Source organism: Anopheles marshallii, chromosome 2 (genome assembly GCF_943734725.1).
Source record: "Anopheles marshallii chromosome 2, idAnoMarsDA_429_01, whole genome shotgun sequence".
In the NCBI taxonomy this organism is placed as follows: Eukaryota; Metazoa; Arthropoda; class Insecta; order Diptera; family Culicidae; genus Anopheles; species Anopheles marshallii.
The window spans coordinates 11,276,681-11,304,099 of record NC_071326.1 but is presented as its reverse complement, the minus strand read 5'-3'; the positions used below and the strand labels follow the sequence as shown (position 1 = coordinate 11,304,099).

The window sequence follows — 27,419 nt, the reverse complement described above, 5'->3', positions numbered from 1 at the left end:
GCAAAGCGATACAACAAATCCCCATTCACGAAAGCTTACCCCTACGCATTGGATCGCACCCGGAGTGCAAGGCGCCGGAGCCTGGCTGAAGCACCTATCGTCACGGTATCTATTTACAGCAACCGAGGCGAACCCCACCGATGTACAGCCGTTACTTAGAGCAAAACTTCACCATTTACCACCCCACGTAAATATCCTTCACACCCTTTAACGAGTGTGCCCACCTCCCTGTGCCCACCTTTCCTCTAGCAATGCGTTTGACCCAACCCCCAACCGAACGTCACGGACAGGCACGAACATGATCTGGGTTGTGATTCTTCGAAGGTGTAACCCTTTGCACCGCGCTGTGGTGGTAAGAAATTTACGATCCACCTACTGCCGCGGTCCGTTAGCACGTGAGAAGCATTCCGTGTTAAGGGATCTAACCTTCTAGTGAAAGGCTGTAAAACCTTCCCAAAAAACCCGCCCTCCGCCCTCGCTCACGCCATTCCCGCAATCAACAATTTCGCGGATTCTTTCCGATCCCTAGCTAACCCGTACGCTTCCCAATTTCCTGGCTGATGACAGGAAGATCCTCAACTTTCACAGCCGGCATTAGTGTTATATGCTCTTTTGAATGGAGGCATCAAACTCGTTGCCATCTGTACCCATTCTCATGGTGTGTTCTCCAGGTATAAGCCATGTCAGACAATAGCACATCCTCGGACAGATGAAGGGCATGTTGAACTTTTCTTCAAATATCTAAAATATTGCTTCGTCGTAGTAGGCATTTATTCGCATTCGCTCCAACACACTGAAACATAAATTGATTCAAATTTGCTTTAAAACCTGATTCCCGTCTCAGATGTCTCTCGATAAAAATGTTGCAGCAGTATGATTGAAATGAAGAATTCCTGCGATTGTCGAGCTGTTCTATGGAACCATCTAATCAATCATCTTACCATCAATCAGGGTACTCTCAAGCTGTTTCCGTGTTATTGTACGCCCGTCACATGTTCCTGCTTGTCACCATCGTTACGATCGTTTTGTTTCGCTTTTGGTTTTGGAGCGTTTTTTTTTTTCACTCACGTACGAGCGTGTGTGTGCGTTGCTTTAAATCCTAACGACAATCAAGCAATTAACTTTTCCCCAAATCGCAAATTACACCCACTGTCCCATCGTTTGGGGCCCCATCCATCACCAAACACTGAGCGATTATTCGGTTCACATGATGCCGTGCCTGTCGAACGGGCATGCATCCACATGTCGTCCCTACTGACATGAGAATGCCATTCGCATTTGCGGTACGGTCCAACAACAACAACAACAAAAAAACCCATTTCACGACCGGCCAGAAGCACACTCTGCCTTCAAGCCTTCCTTGTGCCGGAGCACGGATAAACAAACATTGGTGTGGGTGTGAAAATATGATGGCTTATCACCGAAACATCATCCCTTAGCAAGCCTCTCAATCACGGACACCGTGACGGATCTCGGCTTCTCGAGGGAAGAATCTCGATGTAACTCGGTCTACGACCATGTAACTCCCATAAGCCATCGCCCAGCAGCGTTCGTCGCATCGTCTATCGTCGTCCTTAAGAAACTGACGATGATATTGCGTTTTTGGCACATACCGTACACCATCGATGAGTGTGTGCCGTCCCGTCCCGACTCGAGTGTGGCAAATTCGTCGTCACATTTGCCCATTTTCTTACCAGCACCGACACCATCATCACCATCATCATCATTCATAACGAAATAATGATGAACAGCTCCCGCGCAATGTGAGTTACGACGAGTCGGACCATTTCGGACCAGTCGGACGAGACGTGGAGAGCACCATGTGTTACACCATGGCCAAGAAATTGACTTGCAGCACTCACCAGCAGCTGCTGGTCGCTTCCGAAATGCTAGAGAAGACCCTCTCATCAATGTTCGTCCGTATCATCAGCGTATCATCCAAAGCGATCATCGTTACGACGACAACGAAGCACTCGAGAGGCTCACGTTTTGTGGCCTTTTTTTATAACCACTTCAGCGGAAATGTATTCTTTCACAAAAGAAACACCCTAATACTGTTCCCGTTGGGGAGGTTGCGGGAAAGATGTGGTGGAAAAGGGTGTGAAAAATCAGCAATTCCACTGTGACTCTAGCAAGACCCTCAACCGTACACACCGGTGGAATGCCGTCCTTTGTATGCAGCCGGAAGCAAAACAGTCCCTTAACGTTCGGAGGCTAAATTTCATTACACCTGCCAGGGGATGAAATGCTTCCAAAGGCTTAGTTTGTTCGGGTCTCGTGAATCCGAACGCACGCTCTGCGGATCTGCGACAGGGCGATGAAAATTTTCGCAGCCACCGACCATGCCACATGTGATGAAGAGCTTAGCCATTCCGCCTCAAAGCGCTGTGGTGAGTTGGAGTTTATTAAATTAATGAAGAATTACTGTCACAACATGCCGCTAAATCATCCTTAGATCGTCTCCGTCTTATCCACCCCATCCGGGGAGTTCGGCACAAAATGACTCAGACAGCAGGAACTTGCCCCAGGGGTTCGTGAGCCACGGTAAGCGAGAATGCCAAGCGCCCCTCATCCACAACAACCGTTTGCAGTATGTAATGAGATAAGTTCTAGCCGCCGTTAGCACCGGCGAAAGGACTCCAGTAATTAGAGATACCCTTCCTTAAGGCACGGATCTAGACGAACCCCCCTTTACGCACGCATGCCACGCATGGCTTTCATGCCAATTTGTACTGCAGCACAGAATCACAACGTTGGTGCCGTTGCGAAATCATCAGACGTACAGTTCAAATCCGAGCCTCATTAGTCATAGTAATTGACGATGGCACAAATAGAAAAGGTTGGGAATTCATTTAATTTCCTTTCAAAAACACACAAACAGCCTTTTGTCGTCTAATGATCCGTGCGTGGAAAACTTTCTCTGAAGGTCTTAAATATCGCGCGAGCGTAGGTTGCACGAAAAATTTAACTCATTTAAAATGTCTGCTCACCGCTACTTTGACGATGTCAATGGATTTGGATCGCTTTTCACCGAGCTGTGCCGCCTTGGCGTGAAGAAATGTACATTTTGCGCAACGGTGCTAGGAAGTGATGAAAATTTCATTTCATTCCTGCGCGGAACTTGTATTGCCTCGTAAAAACATCGCAACCCCACCGACCTGCTCTATTCGTTACAACCTTCAATGCTACCGTTCAACCCGGTTCAACAAAAGCAATCGAGCTTCATTAGAATTGAGAAACCTCAAATAAACGTTGCTCAACAGCAGCAGCACAACAAAAGTACCCGCCCGTTTGCTTAAAGTATACTTCTTGACGGAATGGTTCTGAAACACCTTCAAAGGCGCTTTTTGCCCTCAGTCCTCAGTCAAAAAAAGTCCTTTCTTTAATGCCTGCCACCATTGGGGCAAGGTGGCGCTCCTTCGGGAATGTTATAAGCGGAATGTAGCTAAGCCACACTTGGAGGAAACCTTTCGCTTAACGCCTTATTCCAGCCATTTGACATGTTCTAGAAGTCAAACCATTTTCCAGCGGCAATGTGTAACGAACGAATCCATACAAATGAAAATGGCACGTGAAGTTTTCAGCTGCGCAGGAAGGAACCCTGCACCATTGCTACTTGGACCTCCCTTTTTTTTGTAATGTTGCTCGGTTTCGCTAGTTTTATTTCCATCCCTTCCACCCAATTTCATCTCACAATGGCAATGACAATGACGGCGAATGACAGTCCCAATAAATCAGCCCTTCCTTCGGTGGGGAAAGAACTTTCCACCTGGCAAAACGACATATACATGCAATCAGGCATAACAGTTACGATTTCCGTTGGCAAACGTTAGCCTGCCGGCCGTACATCATCATTTTTCAACTCAGGCTTCAAGTTGTTCATAAAACTTTTTCCTCGATTTTCCACCCGGGCACACGTCCAACAATGGATGCGATGGGATAGGGCCACGTTGTAAATCCGACGGGTAAGGGGTTTTAACGCTTCGTTATCGAATCTCGTCTGCCTCGCCAACTTTTCTTGCCATCGCTCCGAGACACGATTGTCTTTATTGGCTATCCTCTCTCTCTTTCTCTCACTTTGTCACTCTGCTCCACTTAATAGACATTCTACAGAACAGACACATCTCAACGCTGACGTGAAGATCGGTTTTATGGTTTTGATTTATTTTCCACTCCATTGGGTAGGAGCGAAATGGCGCACTCTAGTCATAGGCAGTGCAGAACCTAAAGCGTCGTTGTAAGCAAGCGGCCCACAATCACTCAACCCGAATCGCACACTCGCCAACGGGCAATTAACCTTGAAGTGGTTTCCAGTATTGATTGTGCCTGACAGACAGGAACGCGCGCAGACCGAGCACCGTTATGTCCTTCGATCGATCGCTGTAGGGTGCGCGGAAAAGGGATTCCTCAAAATCGACCCCGTTGAAAGTGGTTCAAAATGGCGGGGGAGTCCCTAACGGGAAAATAATACCCTTTCCGGTGGGCCACTATACCACTATGGAACCACCGGTGGAACCAGTTGGCAACAATCAACTCGTGCGCGCCCCTTCACGAAAACGAAAACATAATAAATCACCTTTTTAATGCTTTATTATTGAGCCATTAAACCGGGCGGTCGCGAATTCGGGCGAGCGCAGGCCTGTACTGGCATAGGGGAAGGAAGGACGTCACAAATCCTGTAAGAACCCGCTTCGTGAATGCCAAGTTGTGTGTTCCAATTTTTCGGGAACACTCACCCCCCATGGAGCCCACACCTTGTAAGGTCAACGAACGGTGCTGTTTGAGTTCAACAGGAAAAGCACGCTGATGGTTGGTTTTATGCTTTATGATTTGCCCTTTTCACATAACACGTCGTTAACCCAACCGGTGCCTGATCACTGCAGCGATATGTCGTACATTGCTCGTGCCCGTTTTCGATTTGGACCACAATTGGCCCCAACCGCCCATACATTAAATGCTCCACAATGGAAGGAAAACCCCGTCCCGGGGCCGGTGTACGCTGTGTAATTTCATCAAATACAATGCCACAACGTCAATTGAGCACCGTTGTACCCTCACACCCGGCCGGAATCCCTGCCGGAAACGGACGCAATCAAACGGATCATCAATTCTAACCTCAACCTGTAACCATTTCGGCCGCATTGTCACAATGCCGGAAAACTCCCAATGTCCCGCGTCCCGGGTTTCCCGCACCGACCATAATGCAGGCTGACAGGATGGCGATTATTGACTCGACTGATTTTCCCGCAGCATAACGATCTATGCATTTTCTTCGCCATTTCATCAATCATGGACGCCGATTGGCACTGTGTTCGTGGTTTTGGGGTGTGGTGGATTTCATCGACACATGCATGTTCCGTACCGGTCTTTGCGTATGTGTGTGCCGTTGCAACCCCGTATGACTTTGCCGGTGCACACGGCGGATGGCGGGAAGGCACACAGAACGCACACTGGCCTGCAGCATTGCAGCATGTGCGGTGCATTAGGAAAAGAAGATGATGCAGTCTGCCTGCCATTGCCCGTGCATTCCGTCCCTGGCCCTGAAGTGTTGGAGTGTGATTGAAAGACCGTGCCATTGTGGAGTGCAATCACGTGCTTCAAAGATGCAATCTGATCCGACGTATGTGAATGTCGGAAAGGAAACCATCCGAAGGAAAATGTGTTCTTTCTTTTTTTTCATCGTTTCAAACGTGGTGCAAATTCTGCTTACAATAGCGAGCGAAAAAATGTCCGATTTGCTCTCTGCAGGACGTGAAGTGGAAGCGTTGGGAAGTTAATGCGATCTCAAACATCTGCAGCAAAGTCCGTAGTATGTGATTGATGGTGAATTGAAGATGGATATGTGTGCACAAGGAATCAAGAGATTATCAAAGTTACTTTCTTTCGTTTTATCATCATGCTACATGCGTGCTGAAATAACCAATCTCTCCGAATTGGACTACTTCGATGGAGACGCATGGTCGTTCACGCACCTCGATGGAGACGCATGGTCGTTCACGAAATCGTCATCGTTAAATGGAAGTAAAACGATGTTGATTCCATTAGACCGCACATAACTTCTTTCGGGAGAACACATTACAAAAGTTGGCATTTAAATAGCAAAGGGAGAAAAAAACCGCTTCATTGTCGAGACACCATTCTGCTGCTGGTATCATGCACGCGCTCAGCGACACAAATCTCTAATGGATATTAGCTAATTATCTCGCCCCGAATTGTCATATCCTCTTTGCCGATGCGCTGTGCTAACGTAAGCCCACGTGTCCATTTCTGACCACTATCCGTGTTTCCGTTCGTTCCAGTGCTTAACATCATCAGTGGCGAAGTGCAATCCTACTGGGAGCAACCCTTTGCGCAGCCTTACTTCGACAATAGCACAAAGCGGGAGGTCACCGCCACCGTGGGCCAATCCGCATTACTGCACTGCAGAGTCCGGAATCTGGGCGACCGAGCGGTAAGTGTTTGGGCAACCCGTCGTGCCCCCCGGTACCGCACGGTACATCACGCCCCTGTCTAACGCACCGCGCCAATGGCCGTTTCTCCGCAGGTGTCCTGGATACGCAAACGTGACTTACATATCCTCACCGTGGGCATTCTCACCTACACCAACGACCAGCGCTTCCAGTCGCTTCACACCGAGGGCAGCGACGAGTGGACGTTGCGCATCACCTCACCCCAGCCCCGGGATTCCGGCACCTACGAGTGTCAGGTATCGACGGAGCCAAAAATTTCCCAAGCCTTCCGACTGAACGTAGTGGGTAAGTACATTACATCCCGTGTCTCGCGTGCTGTCTCATGTTTCTCCGGCCATCACCATGCTGCTCACCACCGTGGACAACCGCCTTTTACTTAAATGGCTAAAGAATGCCGTCCACTGGGCATCCATTCATTGAGATTCGCATCTGAATTCGCGTCCACAAACACGGCCATGTATCTCTCTGTGTGTTTGTGTGTGTCTCTGCCCTTTTCCGAAACAAGTACCATCCAGGGTAAGCACACAAGCACGCACGAGAGAAGGCAGGAAAGCGGACATCGGTTTAATTATGTGTCAGCTTTCACTTCATCAACTTACCACCGGTCGTCCACTGGTCGGGCCGTTATTGCAGGCACGACACTACACGAAGCTATCACTGTTTTTCGCAGCCACCCGACGGGTGTTCCTGTGAATCGCCAGATTTCGACCCAGGTGGTCCGCATTCTGTCCGGATTCGCACACCATTGTCCATGGGTAAGCCTTTGGCATGGCGAGTGCTTCGTGTGCATGTGCGTGACAGTGTATTCGACTCCTATGCCGAATGATAATTTAAACAAAACCCCCAATGCTTTACCCGCCTTAACCATGTTGGATTGTACCGCCCGTTTATTGTGGTATCCAGCTGGTTGGCAAGACCCTGCATAGGACGTCCCCGGCACCGACCGTATGCATTGCGCTCGATAAAGGCCGACTACGACTCCCGAGACTCCCGCCTTGGTTTGTAGCGCTGATATGCGACGACGAGGCTTAGTATCATCTCGAAGCGCCCTAACACACACTGCCGGAGCGGAGTTGATAATGGGATAATTTAATTAAGATAACTTTTGCGAGAACTTTGCCCAAACAATTACCCACTTGCTGGGTGACGTTTGGTACATTGTGCCAACCGACACCATGCCGATGCACTAACGACTTTAAGCCGTTTGCTAGCCAGCGCTTGGTACAGCGCTGTTCGAATGCTCGTTTCGTACCCCTGCCCTCGAACCCACCTAGACGCTAGATGATTCTATTTACCCTCTTTTAACCTGAAGCAAAACATATCAAACACCGATTGTTCATTTAAAACGTAGCACCGATTTGATGAATGTCTGCCGAGGAACGATAACACAATTAAATTCAAGTGAAATGCACCATCTTGTCCATGCGAACCATCGTTGTGTTCGATTGTCTGTTAGGATGGAAACGGTTTATGAAAACAACTCTTTAACAATCAATTGGAAATCATTCAACCGTACAGCGCCGTTGGACGTTTGCCGTACACATACTTCGAACACTTGACGCGATTGTTGAATCAATAATGCACGGAGCCGAGCCGTTGCTGTGTGGTTTACATCTGCAACTACTCGTAATGGCACGTACCACCGATCCAATGGGGGTGCTGTGGTTAAGAACGGCGTACAATTTGCAGGTCTACAACGAATAATTAGCCATGAAGTGTTGCTCCGGTTCCGGGCTGCTATTTGCGCACTCCGCTGTAAGAGTGTTCGGATATCGTAGACGCTTTCGCACGGAACCGTTGAACGTGCAGATCGTTTGCATAAGTACATGGAGAGCGTAACGTAACGGCAACACGGCCCCTGTCGAACGACGGATGAATGTTGATGTTTAGACCAATGCCCGTCCGGAGAGGGACACAGGTCCGTCGCACATTGGCGAATGGGGCATGAATACCAATTTCTTGTCGGATTTAGATTCTAAGGGATGGCAACAGTCATGCTTTCTTTTTACCTCCCCTTTTGCCCAGACGATCTGGCAGGTGTTGAATTGACCTGCTCTTTAATTCGAGCGTCACCCTCGGACGGTGTCTGGAAATCGGGACCTTTTTTTCCACACAATCACCATTTCTGCGGCATGCGATCAATAGCAACAGCCCATGAATAACGGTACCGTTTAAATGCATAAAGAAGGGACACGTTTGCTAAGCTTTTGTCACAGACAAGCTCAAGCCGATGGCATTCCACTGTAAAGCTGTTGACGACGCTCAACCGTTTCGCCGAAACGAACGGGGATGGGTTTAATTGGTTGACCTTGGCACGAACCGGCCATTATATTGATCTCGGTACAATCACGGCCAACCCGAAGGATTTCAGAGACCGGCGTCCCCAGAATCGAATTGGATCAAGCGTAATGTGATGTATACAACCCCCTTTGGTAAATGTGACCTTTTCCTTAGTGCGCACCCGAAAGGACACCGCGGGGGGGGAGGTGGAAAATGAAGCTTATCGGGGTGACTAATGCCGGGAAAGGTTTTTCGTTCCGATATAAATAAAACAGCTCCCAAACATCTTCCGGTGAAAGGAATCCTGATCCTGATGCGCTGATGCCTGCAATGGTGAAACTGGTTGTGAAACGACGCCGTACGCATGCTGACATTCGCTTGTCCGACGAGTATCCAATTTGAATTCAATCAGACGCACTCCACCGGAACGGAAACATCAAGGATCGCTTTTAAAAAAGCCGGTAACGTCGACGAAAAAACCGGTGTGATGGAGTCTTTCCCAATAAAATGATGATGGTGCATTGACAGGCAAATCCGATAATAGAGGAATTGATGGCAATGGGTTGGGTTTTGATCCTTCCCTGTCCCGAAATCGTAACGAATTTCGGAAAACGGAATGGAAATCCTTCAGCTGTATTTGCCGAAAACGTTCACATTCAATCTTTCGTCCCGTTCCGTGATTTTTCCTCCCCTCCCCCGGAACTCTTTCACTCAATCAAAAATTCTTCCACCCACTGCACAATGGTACGATTGTTTAATGGAAAAGAATAAAAATCCCCCGCACGATGAGGAGGTTCTAGCAAACTCTCATCGGTTCTTCTCGGTGTTAGATGACTTGTTGCCACCACGCCAGCACTGACACTCCGATTCGCTTGTAGCTCCCGAGGCGATGAAAGGCACTAATTTATAGCGGAAACAATTTCCCCTCGGGCTCGGGCCCTTGCCCGAATGACACGCCAATCGCGACCAAACGCGAACGATTCCGGCTGCATCCAGTGCGACATTCAACGAGCCTAAACAAGGTTCTCAAGACGATGAAAAGCCGGTTGGCCCCCGGTGGGGTAGCTACGGCGGATACGCTAACCCGGTACGAGCTTAAATCAGCGTCACGAACAACCATAACAAGCTGTTCCAACCGGCAGTTGCTAGCAGTGCGGCCGTACGGGCGTGTGGCTCCGGGTGCTATTAGCTGCAGTCGCATTGTCATCATCGGGCCACGTTTTTCCCGCATTTCCATTCCAACGGTCGGCGGGTACCGCACGGTGGCGGTATAACGAGATATTGATTTAATAATTTGTCCGCAATCATCGCCAGTTGCATGCAGTTAATTATCCATCCGAAATGCATTTTGTTCACCGACAGGCCACATTAAGCCGCCGGTTTCGTTGTCGTGACTTGGGGTTTTTTTTTTCCCCCCGCATCACTCTTGAGGCCACCGCACACAGCTGTCGATGAGTTTTGATGAAGCATCGTCCTGCAACTGCCATTGAGGGATCCCATTTGTTTAGTGGTTGGAAAACGCGCAACGAAACGGTGTGGGAAAAGTTTGTTTAATGTCATAATATTGGTTTTGTTTCCTATTTCTATTTGTGATTTGGAGGTAAATAATCATTGTGTAAACGATTGCCACCTCGCTTCAATGCAACAATCAACAATGCTTGTAAAACAAATCCCCGGAAAGTTCGCCTTTAAAGCTTTGCTCGTTACGGTAAATTCATTAATGATGAAAAATCACATTTCCCAGCACAATCGGGAACAGAGCATCGGGTACAAATTGCATCGGAATGTTCCTTCCAATAGAGGGAGGGAGAGCGAGTCCATCGGCTGAGCTGTCACTGCAAATAACCGGTACGGGGAAAAGAAAAATGGCCAACGTACTTTGCGTAATAAATTCTGACAGTAATAAAGTTACCGTGTGCTGGGCGTGTGGCGTAACCAAAAACCGGAACAGGATGGGTGTGTGAACGAACTCTGACTCCCACGTCCGACCGTCGTCGCCGTCGTCGCCAGCCTCCGTTGGACGTTGGGTTTTTGATGTAGTAAAGTTTTGTGTTCAAAGCTGCGGTCGAAATTTAATTCTCCACCCTACATTAACTTTACATCAGCGTACAAACACGAAGCGTTTAGTGCAAAGTACACTGACGCACGGCGATTGTGGTCGTTGAGGGACGTAAGAACTGGCGACGGTGCGCACGATTCACGTTTCTGGTAGTGAAGTTGGCAAACTGCATTCAGCTCGTTGCACGTGTAGTAATGCTTTCCATGCCATTTACCGGCTCAAATTGCCAGCATTCGGTAGCGCTTGGCATTCGTACCACCGGTACAACCCAACATTCCTGGCTCCCTGCACCGAAACCGGCCCCCGCATCAACAATGCACAGCGCAGCGAATTCTTGTCGAATTGCTACGCTCAATAGTGCAGCGCGCAGCATTCGTGCTGTATGACATTTAGAAGGAGCAAACTGGACATAATCTCTTTACCGTTTTGGTGCGCTACTCACCACTGTGTTTTGCTCTCCCTCTCTCCTTCCCACCAAACTTCCGGAACTAAACACATCTCTAAATCCAATCCGACAGCAGTGGTTAAGCTGGAGCAACCGATGGAAGCATCATTTGGCCAGGATTTGCACTCATCGAGCTCCGTTCGCTTTACGGTGCTGCTCCGACTCATGTTTCTTTCAACTTTCCGGACACGTAACCGTCATAAATATAAACAAGTAATGAAAGTAATCCTCAAGACTGATACCCTCGATACCATCGGTGTACGATGCTTGTGCACCCTTTTTTTGGGGGGGGGGGGGGGACCGGTTATAGTCGACATGTCGACCGTCGTTGACACGGTATCACTTTCACAGCGTGAGCTTTGCTGTATTTCATAAGCGTCGGAAGACGACCTCACTGTCGGTCACCATTCGAGAGGGGGGGTCGGTTAGCACTGATCGGAAACAGGTCCATCCTGTCGGACGGGGATTGCTGCATGTGTCAGAAGCACCCTAAACAAGCACCCTTTCCCTCCCCCCCTACTCGTGTCGGGGACGGGACGCAAGCCTAGGCCCTTTGGGCGCTACCTTTCACTTTCTTTTTATCTTTTACACAAACCACCACTAACCGACGACAAAAGGCGGGTGCAGCAAAAGCGGACCCGGGAAACGTGCGTGGTCGTCGAAGGGACACGCACATACATAACATCGTTGTTATCTCGGTCACACGGCCGCAGGCATACACGCAATGTCGTGGTGGTTCATGTTTGTTCTTCGCTTCATGAAGGGTACCGAACACACTCCGGTAAAGGGTTTTACAGGTCGGGTAACAAGCAAAAGTAATTAGTACAATTCCCCTGCTCCGCTTTTGCTGACCCGCTTGTGACCCGCCCCCGTCCAAACCGAGGGGCACTGAGTGCCGAAGTTCAACAGCAACTTATCTATCAACTAGCACTTGCCAGACACCTGCACCGGAGCCTCGGAGCGAAAGGAAGAGAAAATGGGAGTGGAATAAAAAAGATCAGAAAATTCCATTCCACCCGGCAGAGCGTTTACACGATGCTCCTGCACTGATTGCCAATCTCGGTGCTTCTGTTCCATTGGTTTCGGTAGCGTTACACTTGGTGGTAATTTCATTTTCAACCATTTGTGTTCCTTTTACACTACCTATCAGGCTTTGCATTTAATTTCCTTCTAACTCGCCTAGATTCTGTTTTCGGAAGCATTAACTGAGCAGCCAAGTGGGAGGGCTCTTGCTATTCTACAGTGCCTTTTTTATCACAATCGCGATAATTGTCTATTAAACGCAAACGCCATTTTTTTGATCAGCTGTTTAACGTTTAAGATAAACAAAGTTTTGCTTAGCAATCATTGGTTTTAATCAAAGTTGAATCGATTACATGGCCACGTACCACAATTGAGGAGGAATTTTCTCAGAACATTAATGAATTTTATCGCCCCGACAATACGAACGACGCAAAATGGAGACGCATGGTAGCTCAAGTCAAGCATCCAATATTCATCAATCCGGAACCAAAGGAGCCCCCTGGCCGGAGCTTGGTTCTTTGGAAGGGTTGCGCAAAAGTCGTAATTATTTATAACAAGCTAAGCAATCAAGGTGTGCCACCGAGGGGATGTAGCAGTGTTCTGCTCGATGTCCTTTCCGTGAAGCAACACGAACATCCACCCGCTCCGGACCACAGATAACAGCAAACCGAATCGCTTCTCGAGAGATTACGATCAGCGCAAATATTAATAAATCAGAAGCAGCTTAAACTTCACTCCATAAACGGAACCCCAGTACGCGTAAAGCTCCGGCTTTGGAAGAGCCCGATCTCACCGGTCGGCTGCACCGTCTCCTGCTTGATTTTGTGTGGCTGCCAAACGCTTGTCTCTACGGTACCGCGGCCGTAAACCATTTTATTATTTATTTCAACCGAAAACTCTTCAACCGCGTACCGGGAACCGGCGCACGCTCTCAGGACTGTGCGAGGCTATGAAATCTCGCGGTTTGCGCGGCCCTAGCAAGGCCCGGCCAGACCCCGTTGGCCGTGCGAAGGCTTGAAGGTGGATTGAAATTGTCAGTTTTCCGAATGGCTGAAGCCATCAAAAAGTTTTCCCTTCAGCCAACCAACGGCCGAAACCGCAGCACACAAATGTACCAAAATATATACTCGCTCGCACAACTCTTTGCCCTCGGAAAAAAAAGGTTCTTCGCGAAAGTTTGCGTTAAATTCGCATCAAATGCGCCTGCTTCAATACGTTCGTTGTGAGGTAAAGGCAGAAGAGTTAGAAACCAGCAGCGAATAGGGAAGAATTAACGAACCAAACAAAACAGAGAACCATCCCAACAGGGACCGAAATCATAACTTTAGTGCAAAGGTGGAAACGCTCTTCAACTGTTGGTTGTGTCCGTGCGGCAAAACATCGGCACCGCAGTCACCGCACTCGACCACCTCCCCATCCAAAGAAATGTTTGTACTTGGGTGTGTACGCGTGTTTGTGTAGAAAAATCGAACCAAAATTACCCATTCCGAGGCCGAGGCGCACCAGTTTGGTTCGGGAATCGAATGATCTGGGCTGTGGTCACGTTGACCATCACCATGCCATCAACAGCATGATAGTGGCCAATGAAGCAAAACTCGGCCCCCAAAAAACCGAAACGGTCAAACCGCCATGGTGGCTGTCGGTGGCACTGAAAAAGCCAATCCAAAATTGACCAAACATTCCCGGCCCCAAAACCAACCGGCCGTGTCCCATCCGTTCGACAGGTACCGGTTTTCCATCTCCAATGCCATTTTTTACGTGCCACAGTCGTTTGCCATCCGTACGTGTGCGGTTTGCAGTGGTTCAAACTGACAATCAGTGTGCAGCAGACTCCGCCCGCCCCCCCCCGGACGGACGACCAGCAAAAACCACAATCCTTCAACAAACTAGCAACAGGAATTCGTCATTTGAATGCATCGTACCGGGCTCGTCATTCGTTTGGTAACCGCTGGCTCTCCCGGCTGTGGTCATGCCGGACTTCTCTGCTCGTGACAGATCGACGCACAAACATTAGCCCCACACAAAAATGGAACCTCAATTTTCCATTTCTAACCGAACGGGAAGCCAATCATTATAGAAGGTATTCAAAAATAGTTTCATTAAAAGTGGTTTCACCTTCGCTGCGAGGGTGCCTTTTGACCCCGGGAGGCATACGACACATAACGACACATAATTCTGGAGGATTTCTTGCAAGGGCAGTGGAAACTACACTGCGTTCCAAAATAGATGCCTCACACACTTTCTCTTGTTTGGAACCGAGATAAACCATTTTGTTGCTGTTTCGAATTACGGATACTTAAGCTTTCCAGTCTCTCCTAAAGCATCGTGTGTCACAAATTGATAGTCTCACTTAAATATTTATGCTTTAGACCGAGAAGCGATGAATGTTTATGATAAAAGAGCATGAATTGATGAAAATAGGATATTTTAATAATCATTAGGACTTCCATTACAATGAATAGTTAGACACACTTTTTAATCATACTCCCAAAGTAACTTCACTTATTTATTTTTCAAAATTAAACATTGGTTGTCTGTCAAAGGCGTAATAGTCTAAAACATATCTTGGATTAAAAGCAGGGACGTCCATAGACTATGGCATTTTCCAGAACTTACAATGTTTCATTACGAACAATTGCCTCTTAGCCATAGCCTTTGTCCAACACTGACGAAACCATCTTAGTGGTGATCGCTTTGAGATGCTCAGAATGTGTTATGAATTGCTGGCTAGAAATCACTATCAATCAGCAAATCGGACTCGTTAGTCTACAGTAAGCTGGTGATATCATTAGACAAACACAGGACCGTCCAGCCTCGTAAAGTTCTTTTAGGGCGTCCACTTGGCCAGAGGAATTGAGATGGAGTGGTACGAATGAACGATACTTTATTTTCTCCTATACTCATCGTACATAAATGCTAGTTGCTTGTGAGTTCTGTGTGTAAGAGCGATAAGTCCTCCAACCCTGCCTGATTTCAACTTGAAAGTTCTGTTTATTCTAAAGCGAAGACTTCTTTATCCGTCTTCATGGACTTATTAAAGAATTAATTATTAATTTCTGATGAATGAGCAAACCAGGCCCGTTGTCTTATTTACGTAAAAGCCTTTTTCTGCTCGAAAATGAAGCCTTCAAAACGTTTGCTAGGATGTCAATCGACATATTCCCAAGTATGTCCGATGAAATAATTGTCAAATTAAAAACCATGAATGAATGCTTCTTTTTGACAGAAAAACATGGTTTAGTACTTCGGTTCCAAAACTTAAAAAGTAATAGAGTCCTGTTCCCACCTGAATAAAAATAGAATGTGGTTATAATTTCGAACCGCAGTGTATGTATGCTATTAAAGAGACATTTCTTTTCTCACCACCGAGTCAAGCCAACTGTCGTGCTTAAAAACATCAATATTTCTTGACGCAGGCCTCCCAAGGTGGTACGACATTTGAGGCTTCCTTCTACGCCTGAACGAAAATGTAAGACATCGTATTCAATTTTAATGATCTACTTCGCCTTTAATGATCATGTGGTGATGTACCATTAGCGTGCTGTTCAACTTCTAGTCGTTATTTCTGTTTCTGTGAGGCCATCAACATTCCTTTCGTCTAATAATATCTAGTTGTCATGGAGATCAGCTCACAATGTAAATATAAAGAAAGGCAATCACGCTGTACTTTAAACGTATCAAAGTGCCTACAATCATTTAATCCTGAAAAATATCGATTCACCCCATTCAGCTTTGTGATAGAATGTAGCGACTTTGACAAAATAAATAACCCACCTCCAAAACTCATTCTATTCGGCTTTCCAGCTAACAATTAGTGATCCTTCTCTGACATGCTTTAACTTCCGTGAAATGACCAAACGATTGCCCAATAACGCTCCTGCATCCTTTAGCGTTACGGTGTCGTTTTTCCTGGTGATCGAACCTGGCCTTTGATCACAGGCCGTACGAATCTGGAATTACGCCAAGCGTACGCTTCCGGTGACTTTCGATATTTGATCTTGAGGAAGCTTTTCAACCGGGCACGTCCGATTGCTCACCCGTGTTTGTGTGTCCGCAATCACCAAACCGAGGCGCTCAATTTCCTCTTGCGCGTGTGTTAGCACGTGTATGCTGTGTTGGGCGACCATGCGACATGCATCTTGTGCACTTTGTGTGCACATCTTGCCCGGGCCAGTTCGGAATGAGTTTATCTGTTTGTCTGGTCATTGCTCAGTTTGATTCGTGCATGTCTGCGGGTTTGTTGTCTTTTTTTTCTCGCTCTCTTTCTTTCTTTGTGTGTGTTTGCATCCTCCCGGAGCTGTATTTACCCTTCACCCCTCTTTGCATTCGTGCAATAGTGCAATCCTCCTACGGATGCTCGAGTAATTCGATGTGCCACGGGAAAATCGAAACCTTTCCGTTTCGTCCTGTCACTCACTCATCCATACACCTCGGCACAACTCACTGCACCGTACGTGTACGGCTGTGTTGGATGGCCATCGGTGTGGTCAAAGTTCAACACGCTTCCGTTCCGAACGGACAAGTTTTCATGTTTACATTTATCGACGTGAAGTGTTCCGATCGGGGGCCGTATCCGTATCGGGGCTACGAACGCTCAGGAGACCGATCGAACCGAAACTGCATGAAAATCGACCGACTGCCTGTGTGGGGAAAGTTTTTCACGTGCAACCGCCCCGCCCCCCTCCCCCAGGGCTATTGTCATCTCGTTCGGAGATGAAATTTCCATATCGAACAGCAAGCAACAAAAAAAAAACGGAAAGAAGCAGAACAAACACAAACCAACAAAGAGCAACCGTAACAAGTGAGCTGGATTGTAGAAGCAACCCGAAAAAAAAAACTTCTTCCGCCTTGCCGGAAGACAAGAGAACGCTAGTTTGGTCTGGATCGGATCGGAAAACGACAATAATCATTGTAAAGTTGCACAGGGAACACTGAAATGGGGCGAGCTCCTTCCTGTCTGAGTGCCTGCATTTGCTAGGAATGCCAATCATGGCCATTCTCGTTCAGGGCACGCAAAAACGGTGAAGAACAATAGTGAACTGTTACTTACTTCCTGCAGCAGACACAATGCACTGCGTTCAAGTTGGATGGACATAATTTTTACCATTTTTATAAAGCAATCCAATGCAATAAACCGTTGTAATGATGCTATGTACACTGAAATATAGAAAGAAAATCGATACTTTTGCATTGTTTCACTAAACCGTAGCGCTCAACGTCGCTGTGTGCCGTTTATTACATGCATTATTCAACCTCCCCCCGCCCATGTCTCTCGCTCGGTAGTTCAACAAAAAATAACTTTCCAAAGAACAAACTCCCCAAAGACCAAACTTTGCGCAAACAAGGGAAGAAAACAGTCTTCGCTGCTGCACGTACGACGTTTAGCTAATCCCAACGCTGTTGCCCCAGTTTGCCGCCACCATAAGGTTCGGATCGGCGTACCAGTACGGCAAGTTTGCGTCCATTAGTGGTAGCGACTGTGGGTTCAATGTCTCGATACACTGATTGCTATTTACGAGCCACAAAACGCTCGTCATCTACCAATCATAAATCCGTTAAATCATCTTTCGCTCGAAGCCATTGCGCACACCGCCCGGAACGCGCTGAATCAGCACCTGAAGGAAATCAAGTACGAAACGTTTGCGATTCGTGGCTGACGCGACACGGACGCACGCACGATATGCCGTCGGAGTTGCGAATCAACGGACGCAAAACGAAACGAACGCAGTGAACGATCCATCATGCGGGCAAAGGAAAAGGTCAAACAGAACAACGCCCGACCGGCTTAAAGGCTCACAATCATTCAGCTTTCTCCTAATTCGTACGCTGCACTTGCATCCGGCCGATGACAGCCGCTGGCACTGACAGTGAACGTTGTGCAGTTGTGCCACCATTCGCTGACCACAAAGAAAACAACAGATCTGCGGCACGGCACTTTTCCTCCGGCCAGCCGGGTCCACCATTCCTAACGAATCATTGTGCGGATGGAATTAAACTTTTCTCCCAGACACAACCGAACTCCGGCTCCGGGTGATAGAAATTGAAATTGAATTGCAGGGAAAACAAACACACCCGCTCGCACATTGTGACGCGGCAGAAAATGTGGCACTGTGTGCGAAGAAAAATGAACTCCGTAGGATGATTCGTTTCTTGGAACTCGTGCTCGTCCGGCAGGAAGAATGTGGAGCGTCATTTCTCCAGTCGAACCGAACGATAAACCTCCCTCCCTCGCCCAATGGGGAAGACTATAAAAGCAACAATCTGAACAGCGGGGTTTAGCCAATCGAAAAAAAAAACTCCCTCCCATTTCCAGCCCCCTCTTAACTCTTAAACCCCGTTTCCCGAATTAGGTTTCTGTCTGAATATGAAAAATGATCAAAACCCCAAAATCTGGTATGTTCAACCGAACCTCAGCCATGCACGGAACCCGGAAACCGGCAACCGGATAACAGAAGGTCCATTCGGTAGTGCCATTTTTATCTCTCCACTTCCGGCCCACATACCCCCCCCCCTCCCCCCAGCCGACGCCATTCTATTCATTTGCACCATCCAGCCGACCGAGCTCATGCTGCCTGTTCGTACGCTATTTGCACCGGTATTCATCATCCATTTTCATTCGTATTCGTATTTGCTCATCCGTTTATTTTTTTTTCTTCTCATTCTCTCGTTGCAGTTTCGAAGGCAAAAATACTCGGCAACTCGGAGCTATTTATCAAAAGCGGAAGCGATATCAATCTAACATGTGTTGCACTGCAGTCACCGGCGCCACCATCGTTCATCTACTGGTACAAGGGCGGCCGGGTCGTTAATTACTCGCAGCGCGGTGGCATCAGCGTCCTGACGGAGCGACAAACCAAGACCAGTAAATTAGTGATTGCACGCGCCATGCCGTCGGACTCCGGCAACTACACCTGTTCGCCGAGCAGCTCCGGTGAGTCATCCGGCGAAATTGATGAATGATAAATGAGCATAAATTTTCAGCCAACCTTTTATCTGCCACCCCCTCACCGACCACCAATCAATGAGTTTTTCACATTTATCCGTTGTTCGTTTGGTTTCTTCGTGGTTTCGTATCGTTTGCTCGTCCGTTCGAGTGGTGCATCCAATTAATTCCTCGCTACCGAAAGCGAGTAATTTGCGTATCGGTTAAGGATTAACGGGTGCGGGAATAAACGGCCAGCCCATTATCGGCGGATGCTCATTGTAATGTCATCACCGGTAAAGCTCCTCTTGTTAAAACCGCTTTTCATCGAAAGTTAACCGCTTTATGAAAAACTGCACTCCCACTCCACTGTCTCTCGCCTAGGTTGCGGGAGATTTTGCTGAGAATTGAGCAGGACCACATGCGGCTGTATTCAATCAAGCACTGACGGCTCGACTGTGCAATCGTATTCATGTTCAGCGGGTTTTTGAATTCAAGTGGCATAGTTGTAGTATTTTTAGGATTCGTTTAAAGTGGAACTGGATAAAGTTGCCATAGCTGTGGAATCTGTCCCACTTTTAGCATCTTGTTCCATGCTGATTTTGTTCCTTCTCAAGCTTACCCAACTGACATATAACTTTGAGAAAGCTCCGAGATATAATAATCATCTTTAGAAGGTTTTGGATTTAAAGCGTTAATCATTTCAGGTGTTAAGTCAAGTTAAATTTCAATGAAGCCCTTCCTTGTTCTAAATCTTTTACAATATTAAATTGACATTTTACAAAGCTTTCCCTGATTGATGTATCTGAAAGCTCTAAGAAATATTATTGACCGATTCATTGGACAAATTGAATATGTTGAAATAGATGTAGAATCCTTCTCATTTTTTTAAAATTTGATCAAAATGACTTGATTTCTCACAAAGTTTTCTCCTTTGACATATTTGAATGCCCTGAGCAATACTACTCATGTTATAGGGGCATTAAAGTTCAAGCGAATTAGTTACCACCCATTCTGGATTTTTTTGCAAGTTAAGCTTGAATTAGCTGATGTATACGTAGAATCCCTCCTGTTTACTTGATCCGACTCAAAATTAATTTATTTCTGTCACATGTGAATAAATTTCAACCAACCAAAACTCGACAAAAGGTTAATTATTTCCTTAAATTCCTGTTCAACTTTAAAGACATCCAGAATCGGCTTCAACATTATCGCTCGAACTCCAAAAACCTGTGTAAAGATGATATTGATTTCATCAGAAATTGTGCTCTAGCCTCATGCTAAAAAGTAAATCTTTTCCTAGAACAAGTTCCTTCATTATTTAATTGCATCATATTGCAAGGAATTGAATTGACTGGAACTCGTTTTTGCTGCGCCATCCCTCACAATGATTTCCCGGAACGCAGCAACAAACTTAACACGAAGAATTACACCACATTGACCAGCTAACTAGCTAACCTGAAACCAACAACCCAAACTCTACGAAACGTGCGGTCGGCAGGATAATTGGAGAGCAATGTGTAAAGTTAATTAGCATGTTCGACGAAAATTCGAAAGCCCCACTGTTTGGTTGTTACGGTCCAATCTGTACCACTGTATCTTTCGCCAGCTGGAGGGATGCGGTCAGGCTGGGCACCAAACACCGGAACCGTTCTCGGCATCCTTAAAGGATGTTTTTCCGTGATTTCCGGCCAATCTCTGCCACAAAGCGAAAACACTGACTGACTTTGCGATTGAGAAAGTTTTGTGTTTCTTCCTCCCCGTTCCCGGCCGCATTTCGCCCGAGTTCTGATGGCTCAAAGTTCACCCACAACAGCTCCTCGACAACAACGGCGGAAAAAGCACATTCCCGGCAGAGGTATAGTACGGCCTTCCCCGGCCGTACGGAAGGTGTTGCCCGCCGATGCAAAGATAAACTCGCTTCATGAAACAACCCACATGTGTTGCGAGCTTCGGCAAACGTAACAGCCCAACCTTCGGGTGAAAAGTTTAATCACGTAGTTGCTCCTTTTAATCACTTTCTAAAAATTGCTCATCTGCTAAATCGAACGACTCGAAGGTCGAGCTAACCGCATCATCGTTACCCCACAATCCCGGCGCACACCCCGGTGAGTTTCCTTGAAAACTCAAATACGGGTTGTTGCTAGGAAAAAAAAAACATTAAAGGACACGAGACGAAACGTCCCGGTTGAAACGAGTAGCAAATCCCAAACCCCTTACGTCTGCTCGCTTAACTGACTTGCCGGGAAGTTGTGTGAATGTAAAATTTTAATGCCAACACACGTACGCTCCGATTGTACGCTTGGGTTCCAAGTTGGGCTAGGATGGGAGAACAAGAAACTAACACCCGTTGCGATGTTTTTATCCTGGAAAAATAAAAACCCCACACCCAAAGGCGCTGAAATAAACTGTCAAGCATTTGCTGAAGCACACGATGAAAAGCGGAACGGCAGTGGGAATGGGCGGTACATAAGTGCAAAAGCATAAAACAAGTACAATTGTTTCATGCCAAAAAAGAAACAATAACAACAACAACCGACCTATTAAAGGCCGGGTGGGGGACGGGCAACAATGCGTAACTAGTTGCACAAAAACTGGCAGCACATAAAAGAACCGGCACCCAACAATAAAAGGCCAACACATCGATTGAATGGTAAAATATGTTTAATCTAATTTGTGTGTTATCATTCCCGTACCATTCCCCGCTGCACCGCTCTGAGACTCTGCCGACGCCAGAACATTGTCGAGACATGGGAGAAAAAAAGCTCATTCTTTCCCACCGTGCCAACACACCGTCCTTCGCAGCGGGTGTTTGAACTAGGAGAGTGGAATTGTAATAAAAGTTTATAGACCGAAACGAAAGCGAACCTAAATTCGTTCGCTACTTCTGCGTTTTCTCACGAGCCTACAATACCGTGCCGGGCGTGTGGCATGGCTGCGTTTTTTTTTTTTCATTCGCCTTGCCACCTCACCTTCTCACATCAATAATAGCACTTGGTCACGAAACGTTAAGCAGAAGGCTGGTTCTGGTACGCGCGAACGACGCCATTCACGCGCGCATACCACCCGCACCAAAGTGTCCTTCAGTCATCGGGAGGAAAGCCAATTTGGGCGAGAAATAAATAATGGGAGAATAGCAGCGGAAAGCGGATCACTCTCGCCTACTAACGGTGCCACACATCTAGAGGAAGGATGAACGTTGAAATTGAACGGCATGCAACGGTTTTGGACGAAACAAAAACGGCATTTGTGACACTTCACGGACGATCTGTTAATTGGCGAAATGCGTTTGGGCCACTCAACATATTGCAAAAGCTTCGGATTGCCTTCAGCATTTTTTTTTTTCTAACAACTCTGAATATGATGAGCAGTTCGAAATTTATTACTGATCATCGAACTCAACCCTGTTGAATAGGCTCATGATGGTTGCGCCCTCTTTGGTCAAACGATAGAAACTCCCGTGCTTGAATAAACGACAGCTAGTGTCACTTTGACACAACAGTTTATGCTTATTTTAAACGAATTTTACACAATTCACCTTTAACGCCCATCGCTCGTGAAAATTGTGATTTCCGTTGGGAATGCTACGCGAATCACCCCCACAGTTCGCTCGTTTTATCGGGCTTGTTAGCGAAACAGACCTTAGCAAAGCTGATCGATTGATGTAAGGCTCTTGCTTTTAAAGGCCGCAGCCCGTGCACGACTCGTTTATTATCTTCCCCCACTGCGGAAGAACACAAAACAAACTCCCCTTTTGTAGCAGAAATACTCAGCAACAGCTCCCTACTATTGCACCGGAGATCTCGAGGCAAAACCTTGGACAGAATTGAAAAATGCTCCCCCAAAAATGTGGAAAGCAATTAATTTCCCGCTTATCAACGGGCTGCAATCGAAAAGGAAAAGCTCGTCACTCCCCAATGTGGAGTGTGGGGGGGAGGAGGGATGATTTTTCCACGGTTCTCGGAACGCCCGGAAATAAATCCGGTAAACTGCCTTCAGGGCCACGGTACCAGCCAACAACGTACAATGCACGATTCACGACGGTTTGCGTACCGAGACCATAAATTGCACAATAGCTTCGAAAGGAACTCATTTTCAGCACGATTAGTACGATACGAGGCACCAACTTCCGGGTCCGTTCGGGACCGGACCGAGACTCGCGCGCCCACACGAAACTGCGGTGTGTACGATCGAACGACCGGAAGGACGCTAAAAACCATCAATCGTACGCGCCGGTCCCGTGCGAGGCCAACGCGAGGGTGTAGTGCTCGGCAATTGCCAGGATATGTTTCACCATGTCCGATACCGATCAGGGCACACACAAACACACCCGCATCAGCACAATGTAAAGCGTTTGCGAATGTGATTTAAAATTAACCGAACCCTTACAAATTGCCTCTCGCGCGGTAGCGGGCCGTGTTGTAATTTCATTTTCCAACAAATAAACCACCCGCACAGTGGACCAGCAAAGTGGATTTTAATTCCCCACGGGAATGCAGCATTAGCAGGCGGGGGTAAAATATTTGCATCATGCCACCAGGTACCGTGCCGCTGAGTGAGCTGTTGTTTCGGGGGTTCGTTTACACGGCCAAATCGATACACACATCGGTGCATTGGGCGAGGTACGATTAGAAACGAATTAATTCCATCCCATCGTAGCGAACCGCACAGTTCCATTGCAACCGAACCCCACGCTAATGGTCCCTTGATAAAAGTTGCATAAAAAAAACCGCACACAGATAGAAATGGAGAAAAAAAACCTCCGAATGGCCCATAATTTATGCTCTCCCGATTAGGCCAGCCCGATATGGTGTTCCGCCAATGGAATGCGGAATCGAGCGGGAAAGAGGGACATCCATTTTACGCTACATAAATTTCACCGATTTTGCCGAATGTCTAACTTCACTAGTTACAGGCCCGAGTAAGTTCCATTTACCGCAAGAGCGTTTAAAATATGCACAAGCCCTTCCCAAACCAAAAAAAAAACACACACACAATAAAACGCAACAACACCCTTGCGCTTCAGAGGGGCCAATCATTGCCCAAAACCCTCCCCTGCTCGCATAAACAGCATAAATTTTCTTTTTATTATTCATTCATTAGCTGCTATTACTGTTGCTGTTTGGCACAAGATCGAATCGCACCGCCTTATCAACAATGCGCTCGACGGTTTCGTCGCGCAAGTTGCCCTTCGCGTACCGCAGAAAAAAAAACCCCTTATCGTGGTACGTGTTTTAGCACTTTTGTCCCATAAAAACCGCGAGAAAGCTAAAAAGGAAATTTCATCAACATAAACACACACAGTGGAAGAGAACGAATGACGATGGATGAAGACACAGGTTTTCGATGGTGCGCGTACGCCCCGGTCTAAAACTGTGCGTTCGCGTACAAAGCGGCCGTGGCAGTGGCAAAGAAGATAAGCTTCCGTCATCCACCAACCGCACGGTCGCGTTTTTGTGGCGGCTGGCTTGTGATGAATAATTATTACAACACTTCGCAACACTTTCCATCCCCCGCTGGGAGGGAAATTATTTTAAGATTCTTAACCACCGCCCATATACCTACACGCCTGAATGAAAGTTCCCCGATTCCGCCAAACAACCGCTAACTGCTTCAGCGCAGATAGTGTGAAAGATAAAACCTTCCTCGCTAATTCCCCTGCGCCTGTTTGCTACGTGCGCCACAGCCGCGTCGTTCGTCGGACCGGTTGGATAAAGCCGGTACGCAAACACCAACCCCAAACTCTGTCGACAGTTTGCCGAATGTTAGTGTTTGTCAGCGTTTGATAACGAAAGCCACACATACTCCAACACGCGGGAGCAAAGCGGGGGCTAACTGGGGCCTTCTCATTGCGCCCGCGATGTTATATAGTCTTGTCCTTTTTAATGAGCAAATAGGTGGCGCGGACAAGGTTGAGAGGAAAGAGGGGGCAGGGTTAAGAGTTAAGGGGGGGATGAGAGGATGAGGATGGGGTGTACACGTGGGTGAAATATATTTGCTCAGGAAATTATTCAAATTAATTTTACCACCTGCGCGTCTGAAACGCCTCCCAAGCGTGGTCTCCTTTTCCGCATTCCGGCTGCTGCTTGGCTACAATCTTAGTGCAGCGCATTTCTTCAACTACCGCAGCCGTTTTCAAAACTACACCACGCCGATTATAACTCACTGTCACACACACGGTTCGCACAGCACAAAACTTTCCATTTGTGTTTCCGCTTAGTAAAGCTGCCGTTGTTTAATAACCGCTCGCCACCGGTGCAACACAGGTGGGCAGGCTTTGCACCTGATGACAGTAGCTAAAGGGTGTCCCACAGCAAATTGCATCACGGTTGAAGCGCACTGCTAAAACTACCTATTGGGTATTTTCTTTTAAAATATTGAGTATAAGTAGTTTAAAGTTAGCTCGGGAGGCCCACCGGGACAAAATCGCATCCGGAACAATCGACCGTACGCAGGCCTGGCTAGCTAGCTTAAGGGTAAATTGAATCAAAGAAAGCCAGAAATGGCAGGCCTAGTCTTCTTTAGGCCATTTCTACCGGTAAGGAAGGAAGAAGGTGAAGCGGCCCGACATAGAGCCATTAGATCAGCCATAGAGCTTTCTATGAGCTGATCCAGGAATTTGTATACAAGATTGACTTTTTCAAGCTGATTTCCAGATAGAAAAGAAAACATGGGAGGAAAGATTCATGCGGAACAGGACGAAAAGGGGAGTATGATCGCACTTTACGTTTAACACCGCTCATCAGGTTCTGTACAGTATCTGTCTGCAGTTTTCTGTACCTTAACTTTCTCCACTTGCATGGTTCATTCGCACCTAAATAATCGCCAGCAAGTCGACGCTATCTACACAGACTTTGAAGTTGCGTTTGACAAACTTTCTTTGCCCTTCGCCAATTTCCACAAACACGGCTTTACGACTTACTGTACTGCAGTGGCTTGAATTATATATTCTCAATCGCTCCTTCTAGTGTTAAACTAGACTCCTGAGTATATCACGTGTTGCCATGTCCCAGAGGTGTCCACAAGGCAACGTGCTTAACCGCATCCTCCTCATACTATTCATTAACGACATGCTGATGACATAAAAAACCCTCCTTCCTATCACCCATCCCAGTATTTGTAACTCCCTGCAATGCCTCTTTGACTCCACTTGGTGTTACTCCAACTCCCTTTCCCCAAGTCTGAATAAGTGTTCCGTAATCTCCATTTCTAGATCCTCTAACCATGTGTTAGCCGCTTACTCCATAAACTCTCAAACCCGCAACCGGTCATCCGTCGTTAATGACGTTGGTGCCATCCTCGACTGCAAAATGACCTTCCATGACTATTACAGTCACATTGTAAACAAAGCATATAAAATCCTGGGTCATATCCGTTGATTCTCTGTCGATAGAACAAACCCCCTGCGGCTGAAGTCACTCTATTGCAGCTCGGTCCGATCGATCCTTGAATACGGGAAAATCATCTAGTGACCTATGATTTCAGTTTTGTACCTCTAAGCTTGAGCAAATTCAGCGCAGAATAATACTAATAATACGGCCATGACATATAGAACGTGAATGAAATAAATTTGCCACAGGCGTACTACAGAGTTATATTTTATTGCCTAAAAGTTTGGAAAAGATCGATCAACTAGTTAATTATCGGAAGCATTTCAGCCTTGTTGCATTTTTAATGTGACACACCCTTTACAGTTACCAATCTACCACGATTGACTTTACGCATCACGAGACTTAGGCGAAATGCTTGCGAACACGATACTCCACAATGATGGGAGTGAAATTTATACATACCCCGCAAACCCTCCATTTTCCATCGACAGACATCTCGATCGCGATCTCATCAGCATCGTTCGGTCGGCCCAAAAATTGTCTTTTTGTAGCTGTGCGAAAATGGAAAGTTTTATTCCATTAAATTCAATTTGCAATGTTCCAACCTTCCGCCGTTGGGTGGGGGATAAAAAGGACACCCAAATACACACCATGAAAATGAGGAAAAAGGACAGAACAAAGCATAAACTACATGGTGAAGTTCGAGCTTCGAGGTAGGAAGTATTTTTTCACTACCCCCCCTCTTGTTCAAACTTTTCGATAAATTCAATTATCGTGCCACACGGGGACGCATCCATCGTATCGTTATAATCAAGTCGTTGCTAGTTTGTTTTTCCATATTTACCCGCGACCGGGGGCACATCGTACGGGATGTCAGTATCGAGTCCCG

General features: G+C 47.0%; 1 protein-coding gene across 1 annotated transcript in view; it reads left to right on the top strand.

Moving 5' to 3' along the window:
* The first annotated feature begins 2,978 nt into the window (after positions 1-2,978).
* The window catches only part of LOC128710083 (protein sidekick-1-like), a 30,423-nt gene continuing 5,982 nt past the window's right edge, over positions 2,979-27,419 (top strand). The window contains exons 1-4 of the mRNA XM_053805123.1: positions 2,979-3,060; positions 6,300-6,451; positions 6,545-6,755; positions 18,951-19,208. Coding sequence (XP_053661098.1) covers positions 2,979-3,060; positions 6,300-6,451; positions 6,545-6,755; positions 18,951-19,208 — 703 coding nt within the window. The remainder of the gene's footprint in view (positions 3,061-6,299; positions 6,452-6,544; positions 6,756-18,950; positions 19,209-27,419) is intronic.